The 17,772-nt window shown below is 43.7% G+C and overlaps 1 protein-coding gene and 1 non-coding gene across 4 annotated transcripts in view; both read left to right on the top strand.

Moving 5' to 3' along the window:
* LOC128654737 (zinc finger protein 420) overlaps positions 1-17,772 on the top strand; it is a 193,939-nt gene that overhangs the window by 133,187 nt on the left and 42,980 nt on the right. For all 3 annotated transcript variants that reach the window (XM_053708834.1, XM_053708832.1, XM_053708833.1), the window contains exons 7-8: positions 4,189-4,222; positions 4,464-4,924. In XM_053708834.1, coding sequence (XP_053564809.1) covers positions 4,189-4,222; positions 4,464-4,924 — 495 coding nt within the window. The remainder of the gene's footprint in view (positions 1-4,188; positions 4,223-4,463; positions 4,925-17,772) is intronic.
* LOC128655103 (U5 spliceosomal RNA) lies at positions 17,283-17,396 on the top strand. The gene has a single exon (XR_008401660.1). It is a non-coding gene; the product is annotated as a U5 spliceosomal RNA (small nuclear RNA).

Below are 17,772 nucleotides of genomic sequence, written 5' to 3'. Positions count from 1 at the left end.
TACCCCCAGTAAGTAGCCGTCTGGTGAAAGTGCCTCCTTTCTTCTGGATGTTAGAATAGGGGTCTTCGGTCGGGGAGTTGGAATCACTCCTGTGAAAAAGTACAGAGGGAGATCACCTACGAGCAACCCCTCCGCTCCGGGCAGCGAGACCTGCCTAGGATTTTTTCGTGGGGCTCCGGGGAGGCTGCGGAGTAGGTGGAGGGCAAAGTTAGCCGTGATTGAGCTACCAAATGTAGTTTATTGGGCAAGTCGGGTTTCCCTGTTTTTATCCTCAAAACCCTATATTTTAAGGGGATGGTTTCTATAGCAGACTCTATCAAGGAGTTGTTGCAGAAGGGAGATACTATTCCCATAAGGGAAAGTAGTTTCTTTTAGACCCTATGCAGAAGTACCCTTTGGTCAGAAGTTAGAGGGTTTACATTGTCAACCTGCGGTTGGTATGCTGTCACCAGTGCGGCGGCGTACTGGTTTGTTTTGGGGACACTCCCCTTTCGAAGGGATAGTATGAAATACAGAGGTTTCTTAAACTGGGAGCTATAATTCAGGCTTTGACAGCTGTAGTAGCCTGATGGTTAGCCAAACTGCCTGGCAAGCGGAAGGTTTGTAGTTGGAAACCAGCTGCAGCTATTTGCATCTTGCGTGTGCCTGCAAGGTGGTGGTGTGGTTAAAATCTTGATCTGAGGATGTTTCATCCACAGGATGAGAGAAATAAGCGAAGGGACGTCAGAGATAATTTTAGGTCCTTTTGAGATTTCTAGGGAAATTCTTTCCCTCTTTCTCCCTTGCAGGAACAGTCTTGGTCTTCATGGAAGACGCAATCTGTCTTAGATTAGGAGAAAGCAGTCCAAGAAGCCTTCTGTCCAATTGAAGACAGCATAAGGGCCTGCACCCAATCAGTAAGGGGTCAGGTTTTACTACTTCTATCAGACTTGGGTTGGTGTTTTTCATGATATGTACATTGTGGCCCAGGGCCTCACAAGGACTGGTGTCTGTTTTTAAGTGGACAGAAATAGGGAGGCGATTTCTCGCTTGCGAAGCCTCTCTGACCTGAGAGTGATAATTCCTGGTACAATCCAGGAATTAGACCTGGGCTGCTACTTCTATTTGTGCGTGGTTCCAAGAAAGAGGGAACCTTCAGACCTATTTTAGAACCCACTCAGGATTCTTAGCCTGACGTATTTAAGATAGACGCTATCGTTCCATTCTTCTTTTGGTAGGGAGGACCACGGGAGATTTGAAGAATGCATACTTGCATCTTCCCATCCACTACGTCTATTTCAGGATTACAAGGTTTTGCCTTTCTAGACAAACATTCCAGCCTGCCTTTCAACATGCAGGATAACACTATATTTTTCCTGTGGTCTCCCGGTTTGGTGAATTTGGTAGAGAGTTCCTTAGTTCCTCCTACAAGGGTAGTTTTTCCTTGGAGAGATATATTAGTCTCCTCATCAATGAAGCTGAAAGTTGTCAGGAATCGAGGATTCGACTCTTACCTAACACTTCAGTTCCATCAGTGGTTCAGTGCATGGAGGTACTTGGGCTGTTGGTAGCGGCAATGGACATCATCCCGGTTGCTCGGTTCCACCTCAGACAATGGAATGGAGATCATGCAGACTTGTCTCTTTGAATATATCTGGATCAGGAGACGAGGGATTCTTTTCTATGGTGGTTGTCTCTGAATCATCCTTCCCAGGGATCATGCTTTCACAGACCAGCTTGGGTAATAGTGACAATAGTCGCCAGCCTTCTGAGATGGGGAGCAATAGGGGGCTCCCTAAATGCTCAGGGAATTTAGACTCAGCCAGAGTCTATTCTTCCTATAAGCATTCCAGAGCCACGGTCTTGTTTATCAGGTTCCATTCAGACAACATAACCTCAGTGGCTTTCATCAATCATCAGGGAGGAACCAGGAGTTCCTTGGTGATGTCTGAGGTAGCCAAGATATTTATGTGGGTGGAGCCCGTTTTTGCTGTCTATCAGCGTTCTACATCCCAGGGGTGGACAACTGGGAGACAGACTTCCTGAGCAGGCAGGCCTTTCATCCGGGGGAGTCGGAGCCCCATCTGGGAGTGATTTCCGACCTGTTTCTCAAGTGGGGTCAGCCGGAATTGGATCTCATGGCATCTCGTCAGAATGCGAAGCTCCCGAGATGCGGATCGAGGTCCAGAGATCCCCAGGCAGTTCTGATAGATGCTCTGGCGGTCCTTTGGACCTTCAAACTAGCGTACCTATTTTCTCCATTTGCGCTTCTTCCTCTGGTAATTCCCCGAATCCAGCAGGAGAGAGCTTAGGTGATTCTCATGGCACCAGCCTGGCCTCGCAGGATTTGATATGCGGATCTGGTAGAGATGACGTCTCTATAACCTTGGAGTCTTCCGTTTGAGGAAGGACCTTCTTATTCAGGAGCCCTTCCGTCATTCGAATTTAATTTCTCTGAAACTGTATGCTTGGAGATTGAACATTTAATCTTATCCAAGCGGGGGGTTTTCTGAGCCGATCATAGAGACCATGATTCAGGCCCGTAAGCCTGTAACTAGGAAAATGTACCATGAAGTTTTTGGTGTGAATCCAAGGGTTACTCGTGGAGTAGAGTTAGGATTCCAAGAATTCTCTCCTTTTCTCCAAGATGGTTGGAGAAAGATTTTTCGATGAGTTTCCTAAAGAATCCGATCTCAGCCTCATCTATTTTGTTACGCAAGCATCTGGCAGATGTCCAGATGTATAGTCCTTTTGTCAGGCCTTGGTCAGAATCAGGCCTGTTTTTAAACCAGCTACGCCTCCGTGGAGTCTAAATTTAGTTCTCAGAGTCTTCAGGGGGCTCCGTTTGAGCCTTTTCATTCCTTAGATATTAAGTTATTATCTTGGATGGTTTTTATTCTTGTTGCCACTTCTTCAGCTCGTAGAGTGTCAGAGTTCTCGGCATTACAGTATGAGTCTCCTTATCTTATTTTCCATTCAGATAAGGTAGTTTTTACGTACTAAATTAGGATTTCTTCTTAAGGTTGTTTCCGATCGGAACATTAATCAGGAGATTATTGTTCCTTCCTTCTGTCCTAATCCTTCTTTTCAGAGGGAGAGGCTTCTAAGCATGGACCACGTCCATATTGTGTAAAGTTTTACTTACAGGCGACTAAGGACTTTCGTCAGTCTTCTTCCTTGTTTGTGGTTTTCTTGTTTTTCTTTTTGGCTGAAGAGTATCATACGTCTTACATATGAAACTGCTGGACAGCAGCCTCCAAACAGTCGCGGCTCATTCCACGAGGGCTGTTGCTTCCTCATGGGCGTTCTAAAATTAGGCTTCTGTTGAACAGATTTGCAAGGCTGCAACTTGGTTCTCTCTTCCCACTTTTTCAAAGTTCTACAAATTTGACACTTTTGCCTCGGCTGAGGCAGCTTTTGGGAGAAAGGTTTTTCAAGCAGTGGTGCCTTCCGTTTAGGTTCCCTGTTTTGTCCCTCCCGTATCATCTGTGTACTCTATCTTGGGTATTGAATCCCATTAGTAATTAAGATGATCCGTGGACTCATCGTGTCTTAAAAAAGAAAAGAAAATTTATGCTTACCTGACTTACCTAACTTCGGTCGAATGACTGGAGTGGGAGGGAGGGGAGGAGCTATTTACCAGCTCTGCTGTGGTGCTCTTTGCCTCCTCCTGCTGACCAGGAGGTGAATATACCATTAGTAATTAAGATGATCCGTGGACTCATCGTGTCAAAAAAGAAATACATTTATCAGGTAAGCATAAATGTTCTTTTTCTGCTGATTCACGCCTCATTCCTTTATTCTCAAGAATGTGCCCATATAAATGGGCTGAGCCTGCAGGAATTGCAAACATCCTAATCTTATCTATCTCTCTATCCATTATGGCCTCTCTATCTCTTTATAACAGGAGCTTTGGCCTCTTGTAGAGTTGTGTTGAGCAGAGAGAAATTATTGTTTCATATGTGAGGGATATTTATTTGTGTTAGGACTTTACATGTCCGTTTCTTGCAGGATACACTACATTTACTGCCATATAAACTACTTGTTAATTCTGCACATTTATAGCTCACAAGGGAAAGTGATCAGAACATGTCTAATTGTGCACAAAATGTAGCTGGATATTGCAGTACTTCCCCCAAGTGGTAACTAGTTGTCAGTATAATATGCTGCTTTACAAGTATATTGATCATATATTTTGTTTGTCTTTAGAGCACAGCTGGTGTTTCTGAGGACGGACAGAAGGGTGAGTATATTACTTCCATCACTTGTTATTACTCAGTATATCTGAAGCGTGTTGCTGTCTTTGCATTTGTAGAGTATTTGTTATTTTTGTGTGATGCGCATGTAACAGTCGGGGAGGTACTAGGGTTGTACAAAACAAAAAGCCTCAGACTTGTTCTATGTGTTTACCTTTTTTGTTGGCTTTTACATAAAATAAAAGCTGATTCTCCTTTTTGCTCTATTTCTGTTTCTAACATACATAGAGACTGGCTTAAGGAAACGGCGTTACAAACGTGCAGAGAGGGGCCCCTTGGCTGCTGTGGAAAGAGGCAAAGCATTGGGAAAGAGAGCACGATTGCTTCTGCGACAGCGTGCACAGAAGGGAGAACGCACTCACGCCTGCCCAGAGTGCGGCAAGACCTTTCTGACCAAGAGAACATTGCGCACTCACCAGCGAGCACACACAGACGAACGGTCGTACATCTGCAATGTCTGTGGCAAGAGTTTCCGTCGGCACACCTCTCTGCTTATTCATGAGCGCATTCACACAGGAGAGCGGCCTTATCAGTGTGCTCAGTGTGGCAAGAGCTTTGTGCAGCGGCAGCACCTCACCACCCACCTGAAGACTCATACTGGGGAGAAGCCTTTCCGCTGTGCAGACTGCGGCAAAGGCTTCAGATGGAGGTCTGAACTTGTCAAGCACCAGAAGGTTCATGAGGAGGAGGTGAGGACTTTCAGCTTTGCTTGTTTGTCAGGAATGGTGGTTGATTGTAGAGATGTAATATGGAATATGAGCTGTTGTTCATGGTGACTCTACTTGTTATGTCTCACTTGGGCTGGGTAGGCAGCTGTAAAGGTCGGTGCCTCTAGCATTGGGCCTAACAAGGCTGGCTACAGAATGTTAGCTGGATTTGATATTTACTTGGGAACAAATACTCTGAGTACGGGTACAGGATGACTCACTGTAGACAACCCTGTGAAGACCAACCAATGGTTTGGCACCTGAGGCAGCTTCATGAAAAAAACGGCACTGGAGTATTTGGGAATGGCAGTGCTGAGGGAGCTCCGGCTATCTAGGTACAGGCTGGGGAAAGCGGTGAGAAGGTATCGGCCTATAGAGAAACCGGCTGGTATTATAAAATTTGTGACCAATACTTTTAGTGATAATATTTCTAACACAATTTTGTAGCCTGAAATTTTATCAGATTAGTTTTATCTTTTCTTTCTAATGACACAATGAGTCCATGGATCATCTAATTACTATTGGGAATATCACTCCTGCCCAGCAGGAGGCGGCAAAGCTGTTAAATATCACCTCCCTTCCCTCCAACCCCAGTCATTCTCTTTGCCTACGTTAGAGCAAGGAAGTGGTAAAGTTAGGTGTTAGAATGAAGATTCTTCAAGCAAGATTTTATTATTTTTTAAGTGGTGCAAGATTGTGCTGCTTTGTTCTAGGGTGTAGCCGTAGTCCATATCAGTCTCTTCAGTAGAGCATTGGTGGCTTTAGAGCAATGGGAACTTGTGGGTATAATCGTCACTGAGCCTCCCATATACTAATGCTGCCCTATTTTCTAAGCCTGAGTAAGATTATTCAGTCTTTGCATTTTCTTTCCACAGGTCCATGTGAGGAATCATGCTCTCAAACGTAGTGAGCTGCATTGATGCCGGGCAGATTTACAGAGGTAAGTGCTGACTTTTTATTTTCTGGGATCCCTGTTGGCGGTGCTCCGATTGCGGGGGGCACCTTATCTGGACGACATTCTGGTTCAGATGCCATCCTTTCAACAAGCAAGATCCCACACGGAAATGTTATCTTTCCTGCAATCTCACAGATGGAAGGTGAATTTGGAAAAGCGTTCCTTAGTTCCGAATACAAGGGTAATTTTCTTGGGAACCATAATAGATTCCTTATCAATGAAGATTTCTTTTACAAGATATACCCAGTCCACGGGTTTCATCCTTACTTGTGGGATATAATCCTCCTGTTAATAGGAAGTGGCAAAGAGCACCACAGCAGAGCTGCTATATAGCTCCTCCCTTAACTCCTCCCCCCAGCCATTCTCTTTGCCTATGCTAGCAATAGGAAGGGTAAAGTTTATGTGGTGATAAAATGATAGTTTTAGTTTTCTTCAATCAAGAATTTTTTATTTTAAATGGTACCGGAGAGTACTGTTTTTCCTCAGGCAGGACATAGAAGAAGAATTCTGCCTTGAGTCTGATGATCTTAGCAGTTGTAACTAAGATCCATGTTGGTTCCCACAAGATTTGCTGAGGAAGTTCAGGAGAAATCTTCAGTATGAGGGAACGTTTCTTGCTGCAAGCAGTATTAAGGTATGTGCAGTCATTTACATTCTGAGGAGACCTGGTATATCAGAATTTGGCTGACATATTCCCCATGCTGGGAAAGGGTGAGCAGTACTGGGGCATCCTAGGAAACGCTTAATATTAACGAATATAGGGCTTATCAAGGCTGACTTTATTTTTATCTGATGGGTTCACATGGCATGTATATTTCACATTTATTTCTTGTTTAAACCGCTTCCCATGCGGTTTCTTAAGTTTTTCGGCTCATCAGGCATGATGGGCGGGGCCTAATTTTTGCGCCTCAGTGCGCAGTTAGATTCTGGAGAGAACAGAAGCCATTGGCTCCGGTTGGGACCAGACACTGAGACTGTTTCGGAGTGGGACCGGATCGTTTTAGCAGGTCTTTGGGGGCAGAAACAATTTAGTTGTATTTTACTGCAGAACGTTTTTACTGCCTAACATACTCGAATTAAAGGGTTAACTCTCCTATTACTTGTGGTGCAATATCCGGTTGTACTTTAGGTTCACACATCATCAAAATTTATCATTTTGCATAATGTTTTAGCGACTTTGAAAAAACAGTGTACACTTTTTATTCTTAGTCGCAGTTTTTTTTGCTGAATTGTTTTTCTTATATAATAAAGATTGTGAACGACTTGTGCTGTTATTACTAGTCTGTCCAACATGTCTGACATGGGAAGTCAGTGTTCTATGTGTTTAAAAGCCATTGGGGAACCCCCTCTTACATTGTGTCCTTCTTGTACTGAAAGGGCCCTACACTGTAAAGATCATATTTTAGGTAATGAAAGTGTGTCTAAGGATGATTCTCTGAATCCAATTCAAGTCTGAAGAGAATCAGGATATGCCATCCAATTCTCCCCAAGTGTCACAACCTTTAACGCCCACACAAGTGACGCCAAGTACCTCTAGTGCGTCTACTTCTTTTACTTTGCAAGATATGGCTGCAGTTATGTCTACTACCCTTACAGAGGTATTATCTAAACTGCCAGGTTTGCAGGGTAAACGCAGTAGGTCAGGTATTAATGTAAATACTGAACCCTCTGATGCCTTAGTGGCCATTTCCGATGCACCCTCACAATGCTCTGATTTGAGGGTTAGGGATTTTATGTCTGAGGGAGAACTTTCAGAATCAGGAAATGTGTTATCTCAGACAGATTCGGACATCACGTCCTTTAAATTTAAACTGGAACACCTCCGCCTATTGCTCAGGGAGGTTTTGGCAACTCTAGATGATTGTGATCCTGTCACAATTCCCCCAGAAAAATTGTGTAAAATGGACAAATATCTAGAAGTACCTACTTACACAGATGTTTTTCGGGTTCCTAAAAGAATTTTCGGAAATTGTTAAGAGGCAATGGGATAGACCAGGTATACCGTTTTCTCCCCCTCCTAACTTTAAGAAGATGTTTCCTATATCTGACACCATACGGGACTCCTGGCAATTGGTCCCTAAGGTAGAGGGAGCTATATCGACTCTAGCCAAGCATACAACTATACCCATTGAGGACAGTTGTGCTTTTAAAGACCCTATGGATAAAAAATTAGAGGGTCTTCTAAAGAAGATATTTGTTCACCAGGGTTTTCTCTTACAGCCTACAGCCTGCATTGTTCCAGTAACTACTGCAGCAGCTTTTTGGTTTGACGCCCTGGAAGAGTCTCTGAAGGTGGAGATGTCTAAACTAATTTCTCAGAGTCCCATTGTTCAAGATGGAGACCATTCGTACAATTTTGCCAATGATCCAGGAGGGTCAATATATGACCACTGTGGATCTGAAGGATGCGTATCTTCACATTCCTATCCACAAGGATCATGATCAATACCTAAGATTTGCCTTTCAGGACAAACATCATCAGTTTGTGGCTCTTCCCTTCGGGTTGGCCATGGCTCCCAGGTTCTAGGGTCCCTTCTAGCGGTTCTCAGGCCGCGAGGCATAGCAATGGCGCCCTATCTGGACAATATCTTGATCCAGGCGTCAACTTATCTCTCCAAATCTCACATGGACATCGTGTTGTCATTTCTAAGAACTCACGGTTGGAAAGTGAACGTAGAAAAGGGTTCACTAGTTCCACAAACAAGAGTTCCATTCTTGGTAAACATGAAAATATTTCTGACAGAGGTCAGAAAATCATGCTCAGTCAGTGGAATGGGGATTATGCGAATTTATCTCTTCAGATAAATCTGGACCAAGAGACCAGAGACTCTCTTCGGTGGTGGTTGTCACAGGACCATCTGTCCCAGGGGATGTGCTTCCGCAGGCCATCTTGGGTAATAGTTACGACGGACGCCAGCCTCCTGTGCTGGGGTGCAGTCTGGAATTCCCTGAAGGCTCAGGGTGTGTGGACTCAGGTGGAGTCTCAACTGCCAATCAATATTCTGGAACTGAAAGCGATATTCAGCACGCTTCAGGCGTGGCCTCATTTGGCTTTAGCCAAATTCATAAGATTCCAGTCGGACAATATCACGACTGTGGCATATATCAATCATCAGGGGGGAACAAGGAGTTCTCTAGCGATGATAGAAGTATCAAAGATAATCCGATGGGTGGAGACACTCTCTTGCCATCTATCTGCGATCTATATCCCAGGAGTGGAGAACTGGGAAGCGGATTTTCTAAGTCATCAGACTTTTCATCCGGGGGAGTGGGAACTCCATCCGGAGGTGTTTGCAACTTTGATTCATCAATGGGGCACGCCGGAATTGGATCTGATGGCATCTCGACAGAATGCCAAACTTCCACATTACGGGTCCAGGTCAAGGGATCCCCAGGCTGTACTGATGGATGCTCTAGCAGTACCTTGGTCGTTCAACCTGGCTTGTGTTTCCACCTTTTCCTCTCCTACCTCGTGTGATTGCAAGAATCAAACAGGAGAGGGCTTCAGTAATCCTAATAGCGCCTGTGTGGCCACGCAGGACCTGGTATGCAGATCCAGTGGACATGTAGTCTCTGCCACCGTGGAAACTGCCATTGAGACAGGACCTTCTCATTCAAGGTCCATTCCAACATCCAAATCTATCTTCTCTGCAGCTAACTGCTTGGAGGTTGAACGCTTGATTTTATCTAAGCGAGGTTTCTCTGAGTCGGTTATTGATACTCTGATTCAGGCTCGCAAGCCGGTCACTAGAAAAATTTATCATAAGATATGGCGTAAATATCTTTATTGCTGTGAATCCAAAAGTTACTCATGGAGTAAAGTTAGGATTCCCAGGATTCTATCTTTTCTCCAAGAAGGATTGGAGAAAGGGTTATCAGCAAGTTCCTTAAAGGGACAAATTTCTGCTTTGTCAATTTTACTTCACAAGCGTCTGGCAGATGTCCCAGACGTTCAGGCATTTTGTCAGGCTTTAATCAGGATCAAGCCTATGTTTAAACCTATTGTTCCGCCATGGAGTTTGAATATAGTTCTTAATGTTCTTCAAGGGGTTCCGTTTGAACACATGCATGCCATAGATATTAAGATGTTATCTTGGAAAGTTTTGTTTTTAGTTGCTATCTCTTCTGCTCGAAGAGTTTCCAAGCTTTCTGCGTTACAATGTGATTCCCCTTATCTTATATTCCATTCTGATAAGGTGGTTTTGGGTACTAAACCTGGATTCCTTCCTAAGGTTGTTTCAAATAAGAATATTAATCAGGAAATTGTGGTTCCTTCCTTGTGTCCTAATCCTTCCTCTAAGAAGGAACGTCTGTTACATAACTTGGACGTGGTTTGTTCTTTTAAATTTTATTTACAAGCGACCAAGGATTTCTGTCAAACATCTTCTCTGTTTGTTGTTTATTCTTGAAAACGTAGGGGTCAAAAAGCTACGGCTACCTCTCTCTCTTTTTTGCTGAAAAGCATCATCCCCCTGGCATACGAGATTGCTGGACAGCAGCCTCCTGAAAAAATGACGGCTCATTCCACTAGAGCTGTGGCTTCCACATGGGCCTTTAAAAACAATGCTTCTGTTGAACAGATTTGTAAGGCTGCGACTTGGTCCTCCCTTCATACTTTTTCCAAATTTTACAAATTTGATACTTTTGCTTCTTCTGAGGCTATTTTTGGGAGAAAGTTGCTTCAAGTAGTGGTACCTTCCGTTTTGGTTCCTGTCTTATCCCTCCCTTTCATCCGTGTCCTAAAGCTTTGGTATTGGTATCCCACAAGCAAGGATGAAACCCGTGGACTCGGTATATCTTATAAAAGAAAAGGAAATTTATGCTTACCTGATTAATTGATTTCTTTTACGATATACAGAGTCCACGACCCACCCTGTCATTTTGGGACAGGATTTATTTTTTCTAAACTTCAGTCACCTCTGCCCCTTTTTAGTTTTTCCCTTTCTCTTCCTATACCTTCGGTCGAATGACTGGGGGGAGGAGTTAAGGGAGGAGCTATATAGCAGCTCTGCTGTGGTGCTCTTTGCCACTTCCTGTTAACAGGAGGATTATATCCCACAAGTAAGGATGAAACCCGTGGACTCTGTATATCGTAAAAGAAATCAATTTATCAGGTAAGCATAAATGTCCTTTTTTCTGACAGAAGTCAGAAAATCAAAGATATTCGATTCTTGCCTAGCGCTTCAGTCCTCTCCTCGGCCATCAGTGGCTCAGTGCATGGGGATAATCGGTCTGATGGTAGCAGCAATGGACATAATCCCATTTGCCCGTTTCCACCTCAGACCTCTGCAGTTAAGCATGCTCAAGCAATGGAACGAAGACTATGCCAATCTGTCTCTGCGATTACAGCTGGAACAGGAGACAAGGGATTCTCTTCTTTGGTGGTTTCTCCGGATCATCTCTCCCAGGGAACCTGCTTTCGCAGACCCTCTTGGGTGATTGTGACAACAGACGCCAGCCTTCTGGGATGGTGAGCAGTCTGGGGCTCTCTAAAGGCTCAGGGAACATGGACTCGTCAGAGTCTGTTCTACCCATAAACATTCTGGAGATAAGAGCAATCTTCAATGCTTTTCTTGCCTAGCCTCAGTTAGCCTCAGCTCGGTTCTTCAGGTTCCAGTCGGTCAACATAACTTCAGTGGCTTACATCAACCATCAGGGAGGAACGCAGAGTTCCTTGGCCATGACGGAGGTAGCCAAGATAATTTAGTGGGCAGAGACCAACAATTGCTGTCCTGTCTGTGATCCACATCCCAGGAGTGGACAACTGGGAGGCGGACTTCCTGAGCAGGCAAACCTTTCACCCGGGGGAATGGGAACTCCATCCGGAAGTATTTTCCAGCCTGATTCTCAAATGGGGTCAGCCGGAATTGGATCTCATGGCATCTCGGCAGAATGCCAAGCTTTCGAGGTACGAGTCAAGGTCAAGGGACCCTCAGGCTGTACTGATAGACGCCCTGGCGGTACCTTGGAATTTCAGTCTTGCATACCTATTTCCTCCGTTCTCTCTTCTACCTCGGGTCATTGCTTGAATCAAGCAGGAGTGGGTGTCGGTGATCCTCATTGCACCGGCGTGGCCTCGCAGGATTTGGTATGCAGACCTGGTGGACATGTCATCTCTTCCACCTTGGAGACTTCCGTTGAGGAATGACCTTCTACTGACTGCTTGGAAATTGAACGCTTCATTTTATCCAAGCGTGAATTTTCGGAGTCGATCATGGAGACCATGATTCAGGCTCGTAAACCTGTGACTAGGAAAATTTACCATAAGATATGGCGTAAATATCTGTATTGGTGTGAATCCAAGGGCTTCTCTTGGAGTAGAGTTAGGATTCCTAGAATTCTGTCTTTTCTCCAAGAGGGTTTGGAGAAGGGTTTATCGGCAAGTTCCCTAAGGGGTCAAATTTCTGCCTTGTCTATTTTGTTACATAAACGTCTGGTGGACGTCCCAGACATGCAATCGTTTTGTCAGGATCAGGCCTGTATTCAAGCCAGTTACTCATTCCTGGAGTCTTAATGTAGTGCTTAAGGTTCTTCAAGGGTCTCTGTTTGAGCCTATGCATTCCTTAGATATTAAGTTGTTATCTTGGAAAGTTTTATTTCTTTTTGCTATTTCATCTGCTCGTAGAGTGTCAGAGCTCTCGGCATTACAGTATGAGTCCCCTTACCTTATTTTTCATTCAGATAAGGTAGTTTTGCGTACTAAGTTAGGGTTTCTCCCTAAGGTTGTTTCAGATAGGAACATTAATCGGGAGATTGTTGTTCCTTCCTTGTGTCCTAATCCTTCTTCTCAGAAGGAACGGCTTCTGCACAATCTGGACGTGGTGCGTGCATTACAATTCTATTTACAGGCGACTAAGGATTTTCGTCAGTCTTCTGCTCTGTTTGTGGTATTCTCTGGGAAACGTAAGGGGCAGAAAGCTACGGCTACTACTTTCTTTGTGGCTGAAGAGTATCATTCGGTTTGCCTATGAAACTGGTGGACAGCAGCCTCCTGAGAGAGTTACGGCTCATTCTACGAGGGCTGTTTCCTCTTCTTGGGCATTCAAAAATGAAGCTTCTGTGGAACAGATTTGCAAGGCTGCAACTTGGTCCTATCTTCACACTTTTTCAAAATTCTATAAATTTGACACTTTTGCCTCGGCTGAGGCCTCTTTTGGGAGAAAGGTTCTTCAAGCAGTGGTGACATCCGTTTTTTTGTTTTTTTTCCCTTATCTGTGTACTCTAGCTTGGGTATTGATTCCCAATAGTAATTAGATGATCTGTGGACTCATCGTGTCATTGGAAAGAAAACTAAATTTATGCTTACCTGATACATTTATTTATTTCTTGACATGAGTCCACGGCCGGCCCTGTTCTTTTTGGACAGGGTTTGTTGGTATATTATAAAATTCAGACACCTGCACCTTGTTGCTTCCTTTCTCTACTTTGCTTCTGTCGAATGACTGGGGTTGGAGGGAAGGGAGGTGATATTAACAGCTTTGCTGTGGTGCTCTTTGCCGCCTCCTGCTGGGCAGGAGTGATGTTCCCAATAGTAATTAGATGATCCATGGACTCATCGTCTCAAGAAATAAATACATTTATCAGGTAAGCATAAATTTTGTTTTTCTCACCTGGTCATTTTATATTTTGTTGGTAAATTGATTGTGATATTTTATAATTTAGAAGTTGGCAGTATGACATAGTAAAGTTGTTTCTTTTCTTTTAGTCACTAATTTCAAATTTATATTTCTTTCTTATGACATGGTGAGTCCACGGGATCATCCATTACTGTTGGGAATATCACTCCTGGCCAGCAGGAGGAGGCAAAGAGCACCACAGCAAAGTTGTTAAGTATCACTTCCCTTCCCACAAACCCCAGTCATTCTCTTTGCCTCTAGTGCAAGGAGGAGGTGAAGTAATTAGGTGTCTGATAAAGATTTCTTCTATCAAGATTTGTTGTGTTTTTTTTAAGTCAGGGCAGGATTGCTCTGATCTTCCATCACATTGGGTATAGCTGTAATCCACGTTAGTCTCTTCAGGAGGGCTGTGGTAGCTTTTAAGCAGTTGAGAACTTGTGAGGTGGGCCTCACTTCATTTTCCTAACATTATGCTGCCCTGGTATAGAAAGCCTTAGTAGGTTTACGCTGTCTTTCTTTTTTCTACAGGCCTCTGTGAGGAGCAACATCCTCTCATGCTGGGTAGGCTTTCCCCCTACAGGACGGCTAGATGCAGGAAAGTGCTCGGTCTTCTATAATTATGGGGGACTTACACTTCAGAAAATAGACTGCAATTTTTGGGACACGTATATATCCTGGGGTAGGATATTTCAGACAGGATGCAGGCACTGGTGACCAGGAGACTAGGGGATAATATTTAAGGAGTATTCCCTGTTTATGGGATAGGGCTCATTAGGGGTAATGGCAATTTCTGAGTGCAGTGTTACTCATGTTTTTTTCCCTAAGCTCCTGTATTTAGATTAAAAGGGTTCCTAATCCTGCTATACAGAGAAGAGTAATTGAAAGAATGCTATTTCTAGGAGAACTTTCCAACCTGACACTGTGTGTAGTAAGAGCACGCTCTTTATTTGCTGAGCGGTGCAGTATTGGACTTCCTTCAGGGTTTATTATTTCTCACTGTGTGTAGTGTTGTTGATGCACACTCTTTATCGGACTGCCGGAGCAGTTACCTTCAATGGCGGCTATAACAGGGTGAGGCGCAAGATAATTATGCTGCGCGCTTCATCTCTGTCCTCTCTCTTGGTTAATTCTGATGAGTTCCGCCTCCTTCCTTTAGTTGTGGCGGGGAATCGCCATTTTCGACTCTCCTTCTGAGCTAGTCGTTGGCCACGCCTTCTTGTCTCCTTAAGAACGGAGCGAGGGGTTGATTCCTCTGGAAGGCTTGTGCAATTTTAATAGTTGCTTCATGCCTTTTACCAATTAGTGTTTCGTTTAAATTGCGGTTCATGTCAAAGGGAAGACATAAGTACAGTCACAAGGGCTTTATTCCTGTCAGGAAGCCTTATCCTAAAATATATTTTATATTTATGATGCCACTATAAATTACCACTATGTTTTAATTATATTTTATTAAAATGTTGTGCTCTTCCAGCCTATGTGGGCTTAAGTTTGTTTGATGGGCATTTTTTAATACAACAGAATACTGTTCCTATGTAATTAGGATGACTTAAGTTACAACATACAGCTGTCACTCATATCTTTCCTGTCAGTTATAATATATTAACAGGACAGGGGTGTCGCTGTGGTTTTTCTAAGCAATGGTCTAATCGGTGGCAAAAATTTTATAAATTTTAACCTCTGAGCCCAATGTCTCCTTAGATGATGCTGTTCAGAACAGCTTCTCCTTTAGCATCCCAAGTTTCACTGGCGTCACATACAGTGCCCTGTGGTTCCTTTAAATCTCCAGGGGGAGTATATTTGCCTACAGATTCTGCAGCTCAGGTATCCTCTGCTGTATCTATGGTTTTACCTGTTTTTTCCCCTTACCTACAGGTAAAACGCAAGAGGACTTTAAAACTTTCAGATAGTAAGGTCTCTGCTTCTGCTACTCAGACTGATCACTCCCCTAAGTCGGGTAAGAAGAGAGGGTAGAATCTCAGATGCGGACGGTATAATTCCTTTGTCTGATGCTGAAGTGGTATCCTTCAGATGTATGCTTATTCACCTCGTGCACTGTTATAGGAGGTATTAGCTACTTGGACGACATCGATAAGCCTGTCGTCAACCTTGGATATGTCCTCTATAATGTTCCTTCTTATGAGAAAGTGTCTATAGACTGCGGATATTTTCACAGGAATATCTGGACTTTGCTGCTATGACACAGAGTACTTCGATCTCTATGGAAGATAGCTGCTCTTTACGGATCCATAGTATAAAAAGCTGGAGATTTATTTGGAGCAATGCATTGTCTTTCAGATTTGCTGTGATAGGCCCTGGGCACTGTGACTGAGATCTTGTTCAGCAGATACCACCTAGGCCTTATAGTTTCTGCAGTGGCAGATTCAATTCCTATGTTCATCCAGATCCACACCTCTGGCGTTTTTTCTTTCAAGTTTTAGTCTTGGCCTGGCAGACGCATCCTGCGACTTTTCGAAGAGAGGTTGTTCTTCCTTTCACCAAGGGAAGTTTTTCTTTCCTCTTTATGCGATCCATCCAACTTTAGTATTCCTCCCAGTGACAAGTTTCCCCTATTGGAGTATCTGCATTCTAGGATTGATAATCCCAGTCCCAGTCTGGGAAAGGGATCTAGGTATTACCTAAGGTTAGGTTTTGCCCTTCTAACTTCTCTCCTTTAGTTCAAGTTTATAACATACATAGCCCTGAAGGATGGGCTTTATTGCTCTCTTGAAACTCTGTCAAGTGTCTGAGTTTGTCATCCTTGAAAGACCTTTTTGTCTTGGGATATTGCAGTGCCTTCTGAACTTATTTGGTTCATGTGTCATCCTTTATTTGAGCTATTTCTATTTTGGAGGTGTTGCCTAATATTCCTTCCTCTCTCTACAAGAGGATTTGGGAGAGTAGTTAACTCTCTGGTTTTAATTATTCTGCCCGGTCAACAGGGAGTTCTTGTGGTCCGGTAGATAGCTTCCACTTTGCAACCAGAAGGTTGGAAGTTTTGGATTTATCTGCAGTTGTGTTTCCTTTATCTTTCCAGCGGCTCTAGTTAGGCCGGTCAGGTAGATCAGTTGGTAAATGCTCTGACTACAGGGAAAGCCTATTTAAAGAAAAGTATGAAGGGAATTGGTCTTCTGATCCATGGACATTATTCCCTTGTTATTCTCCATAAAATGGAGGACTTCCAATCTGTCGCAAAGGATAGATCGAGATTAAAGGACCAGTCAACACAGTAGATATACATAATCAACAAATGCAAGATAACAAGATAATGCAATAGCATTTAGTCTGAACTTCAAATGAGTAGTATATTTTTTTTCTGACAATTTTAAGTTATGTCTTTTTCCCCTGTACCATGTGACAGCCATCGGCCATTCACAAATGCATACACGTACCATGTGACAGCCATCGGCCATTCACAAATGCATACACGTACCATGTGACAGCCATCAGCCATTCACAAATGCACACACACTTATTCTTGCACATGCTCAGTAGGAGCTGGTGACTCAAAAAGTTTAAATATAAAAAGACTATGCACATATAGTTAATGAAAGTAAATTGGAAAGTTGTTTAAAATGGCATGCTCTATCTGAATAATGAAAGTTTAATTTTGATTGAGTGTCCTTTTAATCTCTCTCTCCCGTAGTAAGGAGTATTCATCCTAGGGCGAGTGCGTTGGCCGGATGTCAGCCTGCTGGGCTGGGCCGGGCCGCAGTCTGGGACTTGTCTCATAACTGATTGAGGCTCAACATAAGCACACAGGGTAGTAGACATACTCTGGTTTCTCTTAAGATCGTATAAATCTTTCGTATTTTTACTAAAGATTTCCGTGAAGAGAAACAACTATGAGTTTTTAAATAATTTTTGAGGTTCTTCATGGTAGAGCTAAAACAGAGCCGCAGGCTCAGATCTCCACTCAGCCCTTCAGAGCAGATTGCCTCCCTGACCTTTAAAAGACTCAAGGTTGGAGGCTTGACTTGAGTAGTCTTTAACTTGTTTCCAGTAGGTCAATGTCACCTCAATGGTTGCGTCAACCATCAGGGAGGAACTCTGAGTTCCTTAAGCCATAGAGGAGGTGACTTGGATGGTTCAGTGGGCGGAAGCCCATAATTGTTGTATTAGGCCATCCTCATTCCAGGTGGGGACATCCGAGAAGCGGGATCGAAAGCAGTCAATGTAGCCTGGTTGTTAGCTGCAGTTTTGCACGCAGAGGTTATGGATTCGAATCCAGCTGCTGTGCTGGGTGCCCATTAGTAGACAGA

This window comes from Bombina bombina, chromosome 3 (genome assembly GCF_027579735.1).
Source record: "Bombina bombina isolate aBomBom1 chromosome 3, aBomBom1.pri, whole genome shotgun sequence".
Taxonomy (NCBI): Eukaryota; Metazoa; Chordata; class Amphibia; order Anura; family Bombinatoridae; genus Bombina; species Bombina bombina.
Note: the sequence above shows the minus strand (reverse complement) of the source record. Positions and strands in the feature narration are given on the sequence as shown.